The sequence below is a fragment of the Carlito syrichta genome, unplaced genomic scaffold (assembly GCF_000164805.1).
Source record: "Carlito syrichta isolate Samal-C Ts95f unplaced genomic scaffold, Tarsius_syrichta-2.0.1 Scaffold301572, whole genome shotgun sequence".
Classification (NCBI taxonomy): domain Eukaryota; kingdom Metazoa; phylum Chordata; class Mammalia; order Primates; family Tarsiidae; genus Carlito; species Carlito syrichta.
The window spans coordinates 20452-35677 of NW_007245668.1; the positions used below are offsets into that span (position 1 = coordinate 20452).

Sequence of the window (15226 nt, forward strand, 5' to 3'; positions counted from 1 at the left end):
TATTGAAGTCTTCAGTCATCAACAAAGATTGATAGTAGAAGGGGCTTGCAAGACACAGTCCTGAACTCCATCATCTTAAGTATTGAAATCCCAAAAGATCAAAATCCTGAAAATATAATTCTGAAAAAAATTCAAAATTTTTTAAAAGACGTATTTATATTTAAAAATGACACATTTGAAAAGTGTATAAAAACACAGTGAAACACTTCATAAGCCAATTTACACAATAGACAATAATAACATGCATATTTTTGCAAGTATAAACACTCACATTGAAAGTCAAACCAGTATAAATCGTGAGCAGAACTGTACAGGGAGGACCCCCCAAAAACTGGAATTTACTTATTAAAAAATTGTGTATTTATTTTTACATGTTAAACTTCAGTCACCTTTAAACCACTTTCCATCTGATGCAATATACCTATTGAGATGCTTTTTCCACTGCTCAAAACAGTTTTTGAACTTGTCAATTTTGATGGCTTTTAGTGCTTCTGCCATTTCTTGTTTCACCTCTTCCACATAGGCAAAATGTTTCCCTTTGAGGACTTTTTTACATTGGGGAAACAAAAAAAAAAGTTGCTTGGGACAAGATTTGGTGAAAAAGAGGGTGGGGCACAGGGGTCATACTGCTTTTGGTCAAAATCTGCTGAATACTCAGCCCTGTGTGGGCAGGTGTACTAGTAAATCACCCATCATTAAATAGAGAAATATGTTGAAAGAATCTTGGAAAAAAAACTTCACTGAAGCTGAATGCAGCCTCTCCCAATGCCAGACAGTACACTGATGCCGATGTGTTCCTAGAACATTTACCTAGTGAGGGAAACCTGTACTACTACAAGGGGCCCACCTCCCAAAAATAATTCAGGTTTTTTAGGGGCCCCCCTTATATTTATAATGAAATACATCACAAATGATAATGTATCAGTGCATATCACTATGGTTTCATGCAAGTGCACAACCGTGGTCATCTGAAATTCTGTAACAATCAACCCAAGTCTTTTGACAAGATCGATCAGAAACCAAGATAGGTCACCACCACATATGTAGTCACCCCCAAAATCGCGATCTTGAGAAATTTTATCTTTCATAAATGCGTATGTACAAAAGGGACATTTCTTCATTTATTGAGAAGTGATTTTACATACACGCACAATGGTTATACACAATGTTGTGATAGTGCACTTTTAGTGGAGTCAAATTTCTGATGTCCAAGGCAGTGAGAAGAAAAGTGTCTCAGTTCCCAGAGAGAAAGCAATTCACCTTCTGTATTGGTTCTTGCCTGGCTCCTGGGCTATTGGATGGTACCCACCAACATCAAGAGCAGATCTTCCCCACCTAGTCCACTCAGACTCTCATGCAAAAAGCATGAAAGCATCCTCACAGACACATCCAAAGTAATGCTTTGCCAGGTTTCTACATATTCCTTAATTCAGTCAAGTTGACATCTAAAATTAAGTCCAAAGATCTATCCATCCCTTGTCAACTTGCCATCCGTACGCATCTTGCATCTCCTTAAACTATACTTATTTTTCAAATAAAGACAATGATAACTACATAACCATGATGCACTTATGTTGTGTATGATTGAAAAAACATCAATCTTTCCCCAGAATTCAGCTTTCAAGATTTCAACATTAGGAATTTTAATCTTTTGGGATTGTGATTTCTGCATGAGACATGAGGGATTTAGACTTTAGGAATTTTGATCTTTCTGGATTTCAACATTCAGGATTATGATGTTTGGAATTGTGTTTCAGGGTTATGATCTAAATTCATTTTAGAGCTAGAAATCTGAGAATATTTCTGGAAATACTTTGGTGCCATATAGGTTTTTTTTGTTGTTTTTTTTTGAGTTGGAGTCTTACTCTGTCACCCAGACTGGAGTGCAGTGGCCACTCCCGGCCACCGCAGCCTCGACCTGCTGGGCTCCCGCGATCCTTCTGCCTCAGCCTTCCAAGTAGCTGGAACTACAGGCGCGCGCTACCATGCCTGGCTAATTTTTTGATTTATTGTAGAGATGAGGTCTCGCCTGCCCAGGCGGGTTGTGAACCCCCGGGCTCAGGCAATCCATTCACCTCAGCCTCCCAAAGGCGTGGGATTACAGGCTGAGCCACCGAGCCCGGCTTGCCATATAGGTTTTTAAATACCTCTTTTTGTTTTGTCTTTACACCCGCATAACAAGTATTGAAATTACCGTAATCTTGGAATAACATTTTGCATTAGGATTTGATCCTCATTTCCATTTTCTATTATATTGAGGATCTAAATTTGAGAGATTTTTTTCACTTTTTCTTTGACTCATATACATGTAAAATATAATATTTAGATCAATTTCCAAAAATGCTTATTAAATGGAATTCAAATATTATACTGAGTTTTTTTAAAACCACTCAGTTATTCTAGCCTGACGGTTCTTTAACTTGATATGGTTCTTGGAATAGAAAATATCTATTTTCCCCAAATTAGTAAAATTTGATTTTGTAAATACCCAAAAAGAAACCTAGTTACATTTCTTTACCAAAATGATTGCAACTATATGAGAAGAATTAGCTCTATATTCTCAGTACTTAAGCTATTAGATGGGAATCAATATACTTGGTGGTTGTTTTGATGTTGCTTATTTGTCTTCTCAGAAATAAGTGGGATCTAAAATAATTTTTCATTATCAAGATTTAAATGAAAGAGAAGACTGCTGGTGGCAAAAATGCTGCAAGAATGTGATGCAAATCAACCTCATATTAAATAACTTGGTCAAAATGAAGAAGAAACATTATTTATACCATTTTATGTGCAACGTCCTTTTCTTTAACCTTCGAGAAAAAGGATCATTACTAACTCACTCTTCTGGAGTTTTATTATTTTATTTGTGTATGATTATAAAAGCTTAAATACTCCTTATCAATTGTGGTTTGAGGTGTAATTCAAAAATGACAAAAGATGTTATGTCAACATTGTGATCTTGTTATCTCTTTTATATGTTTGTTGATTATTGTGTATTCTTCTAAAAAAAAAACTGTGAAACAATTAGCCAGTGGTTCCATTTTTCATCAGTAGATCATATTACATTTTGAATATCTCAGATAATGATTTGCATCATTTTGTAAGGCATAAAATAGTGGAACTGGAGAACATGAATGCTACACCTATTTGGTGAGTTATTAATTACCTATGTTTCCTTAAGCAAGTCTCTCTAGAGCCTGACTCGATTAGTAAGTACTTTTGTAATCTTTGCAACCTTTAGCAAGTCTCTTTAATTTCTTGTGTAACATGAGAGCTGGTTTGGACTGAATGAGCAGAGCAATTATTTTTTGTTCTTTTTTTTAGTTTATATATATATTTTATTTTAATGATGTGGGGTACAATTCAGGTTTAGGTAAGCAAGTGGACATCGTAAAGATAAAGTTTGGGACTTCCTTTGGTCCTCACTTTGCCTGGTTTGAGATCAGGTCCCCTTATTGATGTTTATTATTGTTTTCTGAATACAAGAAATCATCATTTGAATCTCACCATCAAACAAACAAACAAAAATTTTTAAAAGTGGTAACTAGTTGAGGTGATGAATAAGTAACCTGATTATGGTGATATTTTCACAATGTATATCAAATCGTTAGATTGTATACTTTAAGTATATACAATCTTAATTTGTCAAATATGCCCCAATTAAAAAATGCTTTTTCCATAAATATTTGGCAGAATAAAAAAAGTTGTTCAAAAGAACTCTTACATCCTCAAACGTACACAAGTAAACCTGGAGCTGCCTTGGGTAGGGGGAGAACCTTTTCTGGAGAAAACGGAGGTACCTCCCAGTTCCCTTAAAGTCCTAAGGCTGCGTTTGAAAACCATTGTGTAGTTTCTTAAATTTCCTCCTAGGTCTAAAATGCAATAGGTGGTTACTACATAAACACTCCACCCTGAAGAAAATTGTTAGATCTACACTATTTCTCTCCCCGAAATTTTATACACAAATTTCTTAATTGAAAGTTTCTTTGTATTATCAGATGGAATCATAGAATTGTTTTTTTTTTTTTTTTTTTGTCCACTGACAGGAACATACAATTTTGTTGTTTAGTGTAAGTCAAATACAGTCTGGAATAAGTACTTTAAAAAAAAATGTAACTTATCTGTCCAAATGTGATTTTTCAAGAAGTAGGGTATTCAATACAAATTAATCTATGAAAGAAGAGGAGCTCAGAAATTATTATTAAATTATTAATAAATAATTTAGCATGTATTTTCCTTTCTACTAAATCTCTGTGTTCCTTTGTTTGCTTCCCTGACCCTATACTCTGGGATTGACTAATCAGTTGGCCCTCCATCTGATTGTTCTGGAACCTTGAAACAATCTGCTTTTCTTTTTTTTTAAATTTCCCTGTTGCTTGTGATGCCTTAGGAATTACATTTTTCTTGCTGATGTAGTCTAGGAAAGGGAAAATATCTCCATGGCCAGTAGATTATCACTTTTGAGTTTGCCCTTGGAAGTAACTAGATGCTAGCATCCTACGTTTGAGCTATAGAATTCATTTCTCATATAGAAATGATATAAATGTACACCAGAGACTATAGAACTCTTATACTATCTACTGTGTTCATTTACTTTGTAGGTGAATGCTACAATCTGGGAATCTATCGACTATTATAAGTGCTAGTTCTATAGAAAAGTTAGGAGGTCTGTATTTCAGACAACCAATGTATAGATGAATGCAGGACATTCGTAGATGAGTACTAGCCATAATGATTTCTCTATCAACAGGTACCTATATTCAGTAATAGTGTATACATAAGAAATCGGCAACATTTTCTTTGCTTTTTGCTAGTAAACTGAATGTAGCCTGAGAGAATGAAAGAGAGGGAAAATGTTCAGGTGCCAGCCATGATTTTGTGGTTTTGTATCATTTTGTTGTAGATAGTAGTAACTGGATGCAATAAAATTCCTAGGTGGTACTAAGATCACAGCAGGATTTGTGAAATGGGCAATTGCCTTACATGAATAGTAAGTAAAACATCAGGCTGTCCTTCATAAAAATTTGATTCGGGGGTGTGCTTGTTTTCTGAAACTACCTCTACTAATTCTCCTGTCAGTCCTGAAACTAGAAGGCAGAAAAGCTTCTAGTGCTACAGCCAACTGCAGTGTAGCCTGAGAAACAGGCAACAAAAATAGAACACCAGGATTGCTGTGCGTGGGTGAGGCAGAAACCACATTATGAGCAAAAGCTTCCAGTGTTATTTTAGAACCAATACAGAGCTCTGCACTTCTCTCCTCTCTCTTCCAAAAACACATACTACAAAAATAAAATGAAATGAAATGTATGTGCATTTGCCCTCTTAGAATTATGATTCTTAATTTTTTTTTTCTTGCCTTCCTTTCTTTGGAAGCGAATCGCCAGTGTGGAAACCCTGTGTGTAAAGCAAGCTTGGAGGGAGGAAAGAGTTAATTGCTTTTAAGGCCCTGCAATAGAGAATTATGGTTTGAAAGATAGAGGCTGGACAGCTGGGTTTGCTGGGGTATTTTTAAATGCATTAATGCAGGCTCCAATCACTTGGCCATGCTTGACCTATTTTTGGCTCAAGCCGACCATTGTTCTATTTCTGTGCCTGTGGGCCATGCTGTTGTTGATTCATATGCAAATAGATTATCACTAGCTTTAGCCAACTTGAGCTGAGAGAGACTGAGAAAGGGGGAAGAGAGACACACACAGATAGGAGAGGGGCACCGGCGGAAGCCACTTGCTGGACTGAGTGAGGGTTTTGCACTGAAACCCTAGCAGCCTGAAGCGCTAAAAGCCAGGTTTAATTGGTTTCTTTTTCTCGTGGGTAGAGTTAATGTTTTTCTCCTTATTCTGACAAAGAAATAACCCCGAAGCACATTCCTATTTCCCACCTGCTTGTAGTTTCCGGGATAGCCTAAACTCCAGAGCTCTGTCCTCTCTGCTTTGAACACAGGTTGGTAACGTGGGAAAAGTGTCCGGGTCTTTTCAAAAGTGTCTGTCCATCTGAGCAGAAAAGAAATCATTGTCGAAGTTGATTTTCTGCCGCTTCTCGGGGAGGAGGGAGGACCAGCGAGGGTAGCTCCTGGGGCCGGTGCGCTGAGCAGTGATGAATTTTTCATGTAGCTGAAGTAAGAGTGATTGGAATATGCTGCAGACAATTTACGAGAGTGACTCCTGTTTCTCCTCAGATGGGGTGGCTGGACGGGAGCAGCTCTTGGCTCAGCAAAGAATGCACAGTATGATCAGCTCAGGTAAGATCCTCTTTCATAACTGAGCCGTTTTATGTTTGAAAGGGGGCAGGCTTGGGAAATGCAGCTAAGAAAAGCACCTCTCAAGGAATTGCTGCTTTTTCGTGTTGATGTTGCTATTTTCTTGGTGCGTCTGTAGGGTTTAACTTAGATCCCTTCCATGACTGTTTCTGTGCATATTCAGAGTCTGTTTAGGGACGGCAGCTTCTGAATGAAATTGCAAACTATTGCTACTGATGAAAGATGAGACTGAGATAAGTAAAATGCAATCGGGGGTGTTTTGCCTTACTATGCAGCTAGAAAAAGGAGATTTGTACTGATTGTAAGTATATTCCAGTAGGACTTTAAACATCAGGTAAGTTCATATGGAAGTTTCAGTTTAAACTGCAGCCTCGAATAGCCTGATGCTTTTATATTTACAGTGTGCACACAGAAACGCATCTATTTATAGACCTACCTTCTGAAATGTGTTTGCTGTGGAGTTGTAAAGGTAGTTTTTTTTTTGGTTTTTTTTCCCCGTAATGTGGCTTTTTCTCCTCAGCCCAAAATGAAACTGTTTAGGATGAAATAAAATTATTATTAGCAGATGCATAGTTTAATTTTCTTCACAGACATTTGGGAAGTCTAGCATTGTCAGGCAGATGCGACAGCATTAACACACATGAATGTGTTAAAAGCAGGTGCAGCATTTTAGAGGATAGCAGGAACAGATGCCAATTTCTGGTGTCTCTGTGTGGGTGCTTATACCCTCGAGGATATGCGCTGATCAGAGATGGAGACTTAACAATTCATATTTGTTAAAGAGCATACTCTCTGGACAATATCACTTACTTGTAATGATTACCTTTCATATATATATAAATGGCCAGTTTATAAAGCTTTGGGGACTCTTTGTTTCTGTCTTCTTCTGAATGCTTCAACCTAAATTGGCTTAAAGTTCTCACTCAGATCATCTAAGTTCCCATGTGGGCAGAATCATAATTACAGATCACCCTAGATTGCCATGATAAGAAAGAAACACAAAGCAGTGTTTACTTAGTAGAGCTAGGTGTGAAAGAAATATTCCACAGGTTGGCATGATGTCTGTTTTGGTGTTGATATACCTTCCCATCTGGGGATCTATGTTAGAAGCTAGTTTTCTTTAGTTATTCTCGGTTAGTTATGCTGTTTTTCAGATTCTACTGTTGACCTTTTCATGGAATCAGAATAAAATACCAATTTTCTACAATTTGGTGTTTATACACTTAAGTGACAGGAATTCTATTAATCAGTAGTGTCTGCTGAACAATAGCAGACCTACCAGAATTTCAGTACAGTTTATTATTGTGGCTACAAAGCTGGCAAGGGCTTGGGGAGGGGTCAGCAGATGTCTCTAATGGAACTGGTCACTTAGCGTTTTGTTTTTAAAATATGGATGAACCCTTTGACAATAACTGTTTTAGGTATCTTTTCAGTATGATGATTTTTCCGTTTAGTGCGTGCCTCTGTGTTCTAAGTTTGAGATTTCTTTCTTATGGTAGAAGCATACATGTCTTTCTGTGGATGCTGCGGCTGGCTACAGGTGTTTGCAAGCTTTTTTTGTTTCTCCATGTCTTCGATAATCACACACAACTTTACTCCCATTTTGTTAGAGATTGTCATTTTTCTGACATGTAATGATTTTTATACAAAGCAACAAGATTTTCAAACAGGGAAGTGCTTGAAATTAACCATGCTATGGGCAGTTCTACAGGAAGCAACACTTTTGTACTACCTATTAAATGAAAGGTAGATCCGTGATATAGGTTAGCATCAACTCCCAAACCTGTCTGGTGTAAATGAAGAAACTCTAACTTCCACTTATTTTTAAAATTTGAAACATACAAACAGTTGTATCCTTCCTACCATGTCATGTAATATTTCGTTTTATTTCATATAATATGTTCCAAAATTTGGTTCACCTAGTCTTTATTGCGTACTTCCTGGGTAGCATTGGTTCTCAAACTTAGAGTCACCAGGAGTATTGTACAAAATAGGATACCTGGATTTTTACCCCCAGCATTTATGATTTTGTTGGTTTGGGGGACAGCATAGTCATCGGGTTTTTTTTTTAAATCTCACCAGCTATTGTAACTTTCAGTAGACTGAGATGCACTGCTGTGAGGGCAGGGAATGGATGGTGATGCTGGTGAACCATCCATCAGTGGGGTTTGTCCTTTGAGTTAGCTAAGGGGTGTGTTGGTCTCAATTTAGCTACAAATCTTGTTCAGCCCCCTTTGGGACCGGGGGCCTGGGTGTGATTTGTAGTCTTAGAAGTGGATAAGGCCTTTATCCACTTTGAAAGAGAGAAAAGAAGCCTGGCGACTATGCTGGTGGGGGAGAGAGCACTGTTCTAGGAGTCGAAAGCTCTGTGTTCTAGCATGAGATCTGCTGCTAGCCAATTGTGTGACTTGTTCTTGACTCATCTTCAAACTGAAGAATAATGATGTTCTCCTGCTTATCTCCTGGCATTCCTGTGAGGTTCAAATGTATCAACCTGTCTCTAAAGTACAGACTCACGATTATTTTTATGATTTTTAGTGAATGAGCCAAGGATCCTGGCTCCTTGGTACCATGCTCTATCTTGCTGAATAAACCAGATGAGTTAGAATATAGGTCACATGGGGAAATGATTTTTTTGTTCTGATAATTATATTGCTTTAGTTATCTCATAAGTCAGCTATTTCTTTGCTTATCTTAGTCTGATAAGAATTTAATTCTTTCCTTATGCAAATTGTAGCTGTAATCAGGGAAACCAGCGTGTGTGTGTGTGTGTGTGTGTGTGTGTGTGTGTGTGTGTGTGTGTGTTCTGTGCAATGTCACATTATATAATAAAAAAGGAAACAAAGTTTCAGAGTATGTGATTGACCGGTGAAACCCCAACGACCAATTTCTTGAGATTAGTTATGTTAGAAAGCTTGGGGTTTTTTTTGTATCATTGTCATTAGCTATTGCTTTAGAGGTACCATTTGTTGTTCTGTTTATATTGGATATCATGTAGTAATATAGAATGGATTTTTGTTAAGAGCTCCATATACACTATTGCACTGCAAGTGATTTATATGAGTCCATGTTTTCCTAACCTGACCCAGCCAGGCTAGATACTTTAGGTAGGACCAAGTTCCATAATGTTGTCTACTAATGTCTTTTTAAAGTTCTGTAATCTTAAATCTTGGAATTCAATATAAACAAAACATTTTGCCAAGTGCCTGTCTACTTTTGTGGCTTGTGTGGGCTAGGATAAGTGATAACTGTGGCAAAAACTGAAGCATGTACAAATATTGACTGAGGTCACTCAGCAGGAGCTGGCAGGACTAGGGTGTTCTCATGTTGTCAGGTTTGCTACTGAACACACTGGGCAGAGCTGCCCAGACAATACTGGAACAATTATGAGGAAGGAGTTTTCTAGAGTTTGTACAGAATTCATGTAAGGTACATTTATGATAAGGAAAACTCATATTTTCACCATTGTATTCTTATTTTAAGGTATTAAAAAACTATGTAAATTGAAATTCTGACTTTCTTTTATAGAAGATACGCCTTTACCCTTTCTGAATCCTTTTGTTCTTTGGTGTGTGGTGTTGAGGCGAAGGGAACATTTTAGATTCAGTAGTCACTTATGTCTACTTGAAAAGCAGAATCTAATTATGAAAATGTAAGTCTGTGAAATGCTCCTGTCATGTCAAGAATCACTTCTGGTATTTCCCATAATTACTGTTTTGCCATTCTCTAACTCAGGTTATCTTCACTTACAAGTCTGTTATCAATTGAAGTGGTTGATAGATATCAATCAAAAAGCTAGTTATAAATAGGCCCATTGAGAATGGGGACTAAGAATGAGCATTTTATATTTCTGAGGATGACACAGGTGGCATAATTACTTTTATGTCCATTAAGTAAGAAAATTCAATAAAACCCCTTAGAAGACTGAAATAAACCCAAATTCTGAATTTTAAAAAATGTTCTAAATGGTGACTTTGATTATGGAGATAAGAGATTTGAAAATGTACCACATGATTTCTCACCATCGATAGATAATGAAGTGAGCCCCAAATAATATAAAACCAGTCAACAAACACCCCCTTCACTCCCATCCCCCACTATATTCAACATTAACTGAGCAAAGAAAATGATATAACCTAATGAAACATACCTCAGAATCTAACAGTCAAGGAAAAAATGGAGGCAGAAGTTCTTTGATCGGAACAGGAGACGTGTCACCTGGGCCTTCTTAGAATTTTACTGGCAAGTTGACCACTTCCTGAGAATTCTCACTGACATTCCCAAATCGGGAAAGAAGCAAACTGTCTGGATATCCTCAGCTTTTTTGACTGTTAGTGTTACCTCTTGTGACTGAAGAGTAGTAGGAAGTATTCTGGAAGACAAACCAGTGAAATGGAGGAAAGTGAACAAACATTACCGCTCTGGAGAAGTGAAGGCTTCAGAGCAGCACTCTAAATTGGGAAAATGATGCATAGCTTTTTGGAATGAGATACCCTCCCCACAACGAATCCTAGAGATTCCACTGAGAAAAATCATCAACTCATTGATCCCACAGAATTGTCTAATAATTGTTTCCCATAAATAGAACACCTTAATAAGACCATAAAGTTTATCAAACAAAAGTTCAGAGATGAGATGATAAAACAAGAGAATGAGATGAAAAAGAAGATTCAGATCTAAGGAAATGAATTGAGAATGGGAAAACATGATAAGTATAGAACAAAAGTATTCATTAGAAGTAGCAGGAAACAGAATAGACCCTAGTGAAAATCTTTACCAACAAAGAGGAAAGGTTTGAAATAATCAGACTGAATGAAAAAGGAAAATTGGTTAGTGCGATTAAAGAAAAGCCAATAAATGGAAACACAAAGAGAAGCCAACAGAAAGAATATTTGTGTCCCAGAAGTTAATAGTCCAAAACAATGAAACAGAAGACAATTTTGCAAAAAAATGGAGAAAGGTAATTTCACTGAGAAAGAAAAAAATATTGCAGATTGAAGGAACTCCGTATCTCTTAGGGAAATATGCTGAAAATGCTCAGCCCAGAGTCATATCCTCATTGGGGTAGCAAATGAGAAATTATTCTTCAGGAGTTCAGGCAGGTAAAGCAGAGCCTAGAATGGGGGAGTGGAGAAGAGACTGTATGGAACTCAAGAAGGCTTACCAAACTTATGCAACACTTAAGACCAGAAGTTAATGGAGGAAGAAGTCTTGAAAGTTCTAAAAGAAGTGCAACCCAATGTGACACTCAACTAAGATGTTATTCAAATATAAAGAAAACAGGCAAAGTAAGAATTCTTAAACATGAAAGAGACTGCTTTACAATGAAAGCTACACAGAAGAAATGAACTTAAAACCAAAACAAAAATTCAATTCAGAAGTAGAAAAAACATTGTAAAAGCAATTGGGGGGGAGCACCAAATCTATTTAAACACCTATTGGGTTGTGTTATAGGACAGAAAGTAAATGTTATAAAGTAAGGCAATGTAAAAATATTAATAAAGCTAACCAACCTATAATGTTGGGGAGAGATGAGAAGGAAAGATGAGAGAAAGCGTTAATATCGTTCCCTTTCTGAGCAGGGACAGACTCTTGCTGCTTAAAATAGAAACACATAGTTTTTAAAAAAAAGAGAGAGTGAGAGAGAGAGAGAGACAGAGACAAAGACAGAGAGATTCCAAACACTGATTTTTAAAAATAGTTTATTTAACCTTAGAGAGATCTTTTTGGAAATAGTATTTCTTATGGTAAGGAAGCATTTAGTTCATTTATAGTCCCTTCCACTGCAGTTTAAATCTGCTAAATTCAGTTAAATTTAAATTTACTTAAATTTAAATTCAGTTTTTTAAAAATAAAAATAACATCAGTGATATGTTCTTATTTTTATAAAAAAATTTTTCATTTATCCATCTACCTCCTGAAGAGTTTGTATAAAGATAGAAAGGAATCAGGAAAGATTTTGTGTCCGTGTTTGGTGAAGGGGAGTGGGTTTTGTTTTTAATCATTATATATTTTTGCATTGTATGAATTTTTATAATAGGCATATATCCTCTAGAAAGTGTTTCTTACACGGCCATATACGAAGCTACTATGCCAAAATACTAACAGTGATTAATTGTAAGTGGTATGTTATGTTTTCTGCTGTAAGTAAAAGAAAACACTAGTCCAGATGACTGACAACTAGTGTATTTATTATTTAGTAAAATAGCTGGGTGGTCAGGCAGCACCAGGTGGTCGGTAATATCAATAGCGTTCAGGTCCTTCATATAGTTTCAGTCTTATGGCCTTAGCCTTGGTTGTTCTGATCATAAAATTGGTCCTCCAATGGTCACAAGTTGACTATAGTAGTTCCAAGCATCATGTCTATTTATGCACAATAAATTCCAGAGACAATGAAGGAAAACTTTGCTCTCTTGGGATCTCTATTTAGGGAGAGAAATCTTACCTAGAACTTCCCCAGCAAATCATCCATTATAACTCATTGGCCAGAATGGGCATCACCTGCTCAGTCTTCAACCAGTTGCTGAAAAGAGTGGGGGCCATCACTGAACCAGGAAAGGTGAACACTCGAACCTAATCAAGTTTCTATTGAAAGGGAAAAGGGGCAGGAGGAATAGATGTTAGCTAGGCAATGGCAGCATTTGCTGTGGAGTGATGATTGGTGATTGGAATTTTCTTCTTTGCAATTTTCTTCAGTTCTTATTTTCTGGAAATATAATAAAGTAAAGAATATAGACTATGCACTATGTTTTTTTTCTTTTCCTTTCAATCGAACTGTGGGTGTTTCTTCCATTTCATGAAGCTAGTATATCTGTTTCAATACGGATATAATTTTTTTTACTAGTATTGATTAATAGATTGGTTTTTTTTTGAAGTCTGGGTCTCACTCAGTCACCCAGGCTGGAGTGCAGTGGCTTGATCACAGCTCACCAAAGCCTTGACCTTCTGGGCTCAGGCAATTCTAATACCTCAGCCTCCTAAGTAGCTGAGACTACAGGTGTGTGCCACCAGGCCCAATCCTCCTGCCTTGGCCTTCTAAAGTCATGGGACTACAGTTGTGAGCCTCTGCACCTGACCTAGATTGTCTTTCTTAGTACTTACTTTCTATTGTTAGAAGGAGTTCCTATTAGAGACTGAAGAAATTGTAAAACAAAGTGGTTATTAATCTTTTTTTCTTGAAGGAAGGAACATCAACATTATAGCCTCATGCATTACAAGAATTTATTATAAATTTGACTACAGTATTCCTTTAATTTTGGCTTTGCAGGATGCAGAAATTTTTAAAAGAAATATAATGTATGAATTGTTTTCAATATATGAAAGGAGGATTATCTTTAAAATACAAAGAATACAATGTCTTTACCAGTTGTCATAGGTATTGCATTTTAAAAATAATGAACAATTTTTACAATGTGAAATGATAACTACATTTTAACATTTTTTCCTGAATTTGAATACTTTGAAAATAATTGAAAGAAAAGTTCATGAAAATGATTTTAAAAAAACACACAACAAGCTTTCAAGATGACGTTCAAAAATATGTTGGCATGTGCTTCAAATCAATGTGGCTATACCATGGTCTGTCCTGTTCTCGGAAGAAGGTTGAAGTGACAGTGGTTAGCTTGGGATGCGTGATGTACTTGCTACTGGCAGGTTTCCCCTTTTCTTTTTCCAGGAAGCTGGCAATAAGGAAGCAAAAAGAAGAGAAAATACTTTGTGTTCCTAGTTTTATTCTTCTTCAACTAAGTCAGTTGCACAAAACAAATTTAATTTCAAACATTATTTTTACAACATTTTTAAGTGTTAATCAGAGAACAATACAGTTAGGGTTACTCTGAGTTGCTATGATTCATGAATGCGAAACTAAGTAATTCTTATGTTTCTGTAAGAATATCTTTTCCATTCATTATCATAATGTTAACTTTTCCATAGTAAAATAAGTGATGGGCTTTTTATGCATAGTGTTTTATAAATATCCAGTAATTAAATCCAATGAAAACTACTTTTAAGAAAGAAAGAAATTTACCAAACCACAGAGTGTAACTAGTCATTTACTTATGATTAAACTTCTTGCATGCTGATAAGCTTGGAAATACCCACAACTTTATCTTTCGCTTCTCCTCACGATTCAACACTTATATTAGAAATTATTAAATTCACAATTTGTGTTCATTATTAACTCAGCTACAGCCATGTGGATGTTATTTTCAATTTGTTTCTGGTGCATTTTGGTGAGTGTCTGAGACACGGCATTTCCAAACTAGGTTCAAATTAGAATATTATAAAGTTGTTTCAAAATTCAAAACTTGAAATTGAAAACAAAATAAACAAAAAAACCCAAGGAAATTTCACTGAATTTCCATTAAATGACATAATAGCTTGGGAGTTCTTGCTTTAGTAAAAACATGTTTACCCAGAAAATATTCAGGGATCCTCATGTAGGGTGAACTACAAAAAGTTATTAATAAATTGAGAACTGCTGTAACTTTATTTTTGATGATGCTTTTGAAATCTGCTCATAATTAAAATTCAAGTGTATATTTTGAGTACATGATTTTTACATTAGGAATTATTAATTTTAAATGAGAAAAAAATTATCACCACGAGTTATTCTTTTCATGTTTTTTTTTTCCTGTCACATTTCACTCTGGTCTTTTAGTGGTTTAGTTCCAATTTAGGAGGTCAGTGAATGTGAGAATATTTTTTCAAAAAATTTTATTCTCGTTACTGTTGATACAATAGCTAAGATTTCAAGAGTTTCTCTATACCAGCCATTGCTTTATCATGTAATCTTCACCACAGTTTAATAAGATATGCAGTAGTTGCAGAAGTTTTCATATTTTAGAGTTGAGGAAACAGGTTCAGAAAGATAAGGAACTTACTGATGGTTACTGTAAGTAGGAAATGATATGATCAGTTTTAAGTTTCTGCCACTTTTTCTAGAAGAGAGAAATATTTAGTTTAGGATAA

General features: G+C 36.0%; 1 protein-coding gene across 12 annotated transcripts in view; it reads left to right on the forward strand.

Moving 5' to 3' along the window:
• The first annotated feature begins 5282 nt into the window (after positions 1-5282).
• The window catches only part of HDAC9 (histone deacetylase 9), a 512743-nt gene continuing 502799 nt past the window's right edge, over positions 5283-15226 (forward strand). For 5 of the 12 annotated variants that reach the window (XM_008054886.2, XM_021710824.1, XM_021710828.1 and 2 more), the window contains exons 1-2: positions 5283-5940; positions 6176-6238. In XM_008054886.2, the coding sequence (XP_008053077.1) occupies positions 6217-6238 (22 nt within the window). In that variant the 5' untranslated portion in view covers positions 5283-5940; positions 6176-6216. Of the gene's footprint in view, positions 5941-6092; positions 6239-15226 lie in introns of those variants that run through there. The other 7 variants (XM_008054888.2, XM_021710825.1, XM_021710829.1 and 4 more) reach the window with 5 other exon arrangements.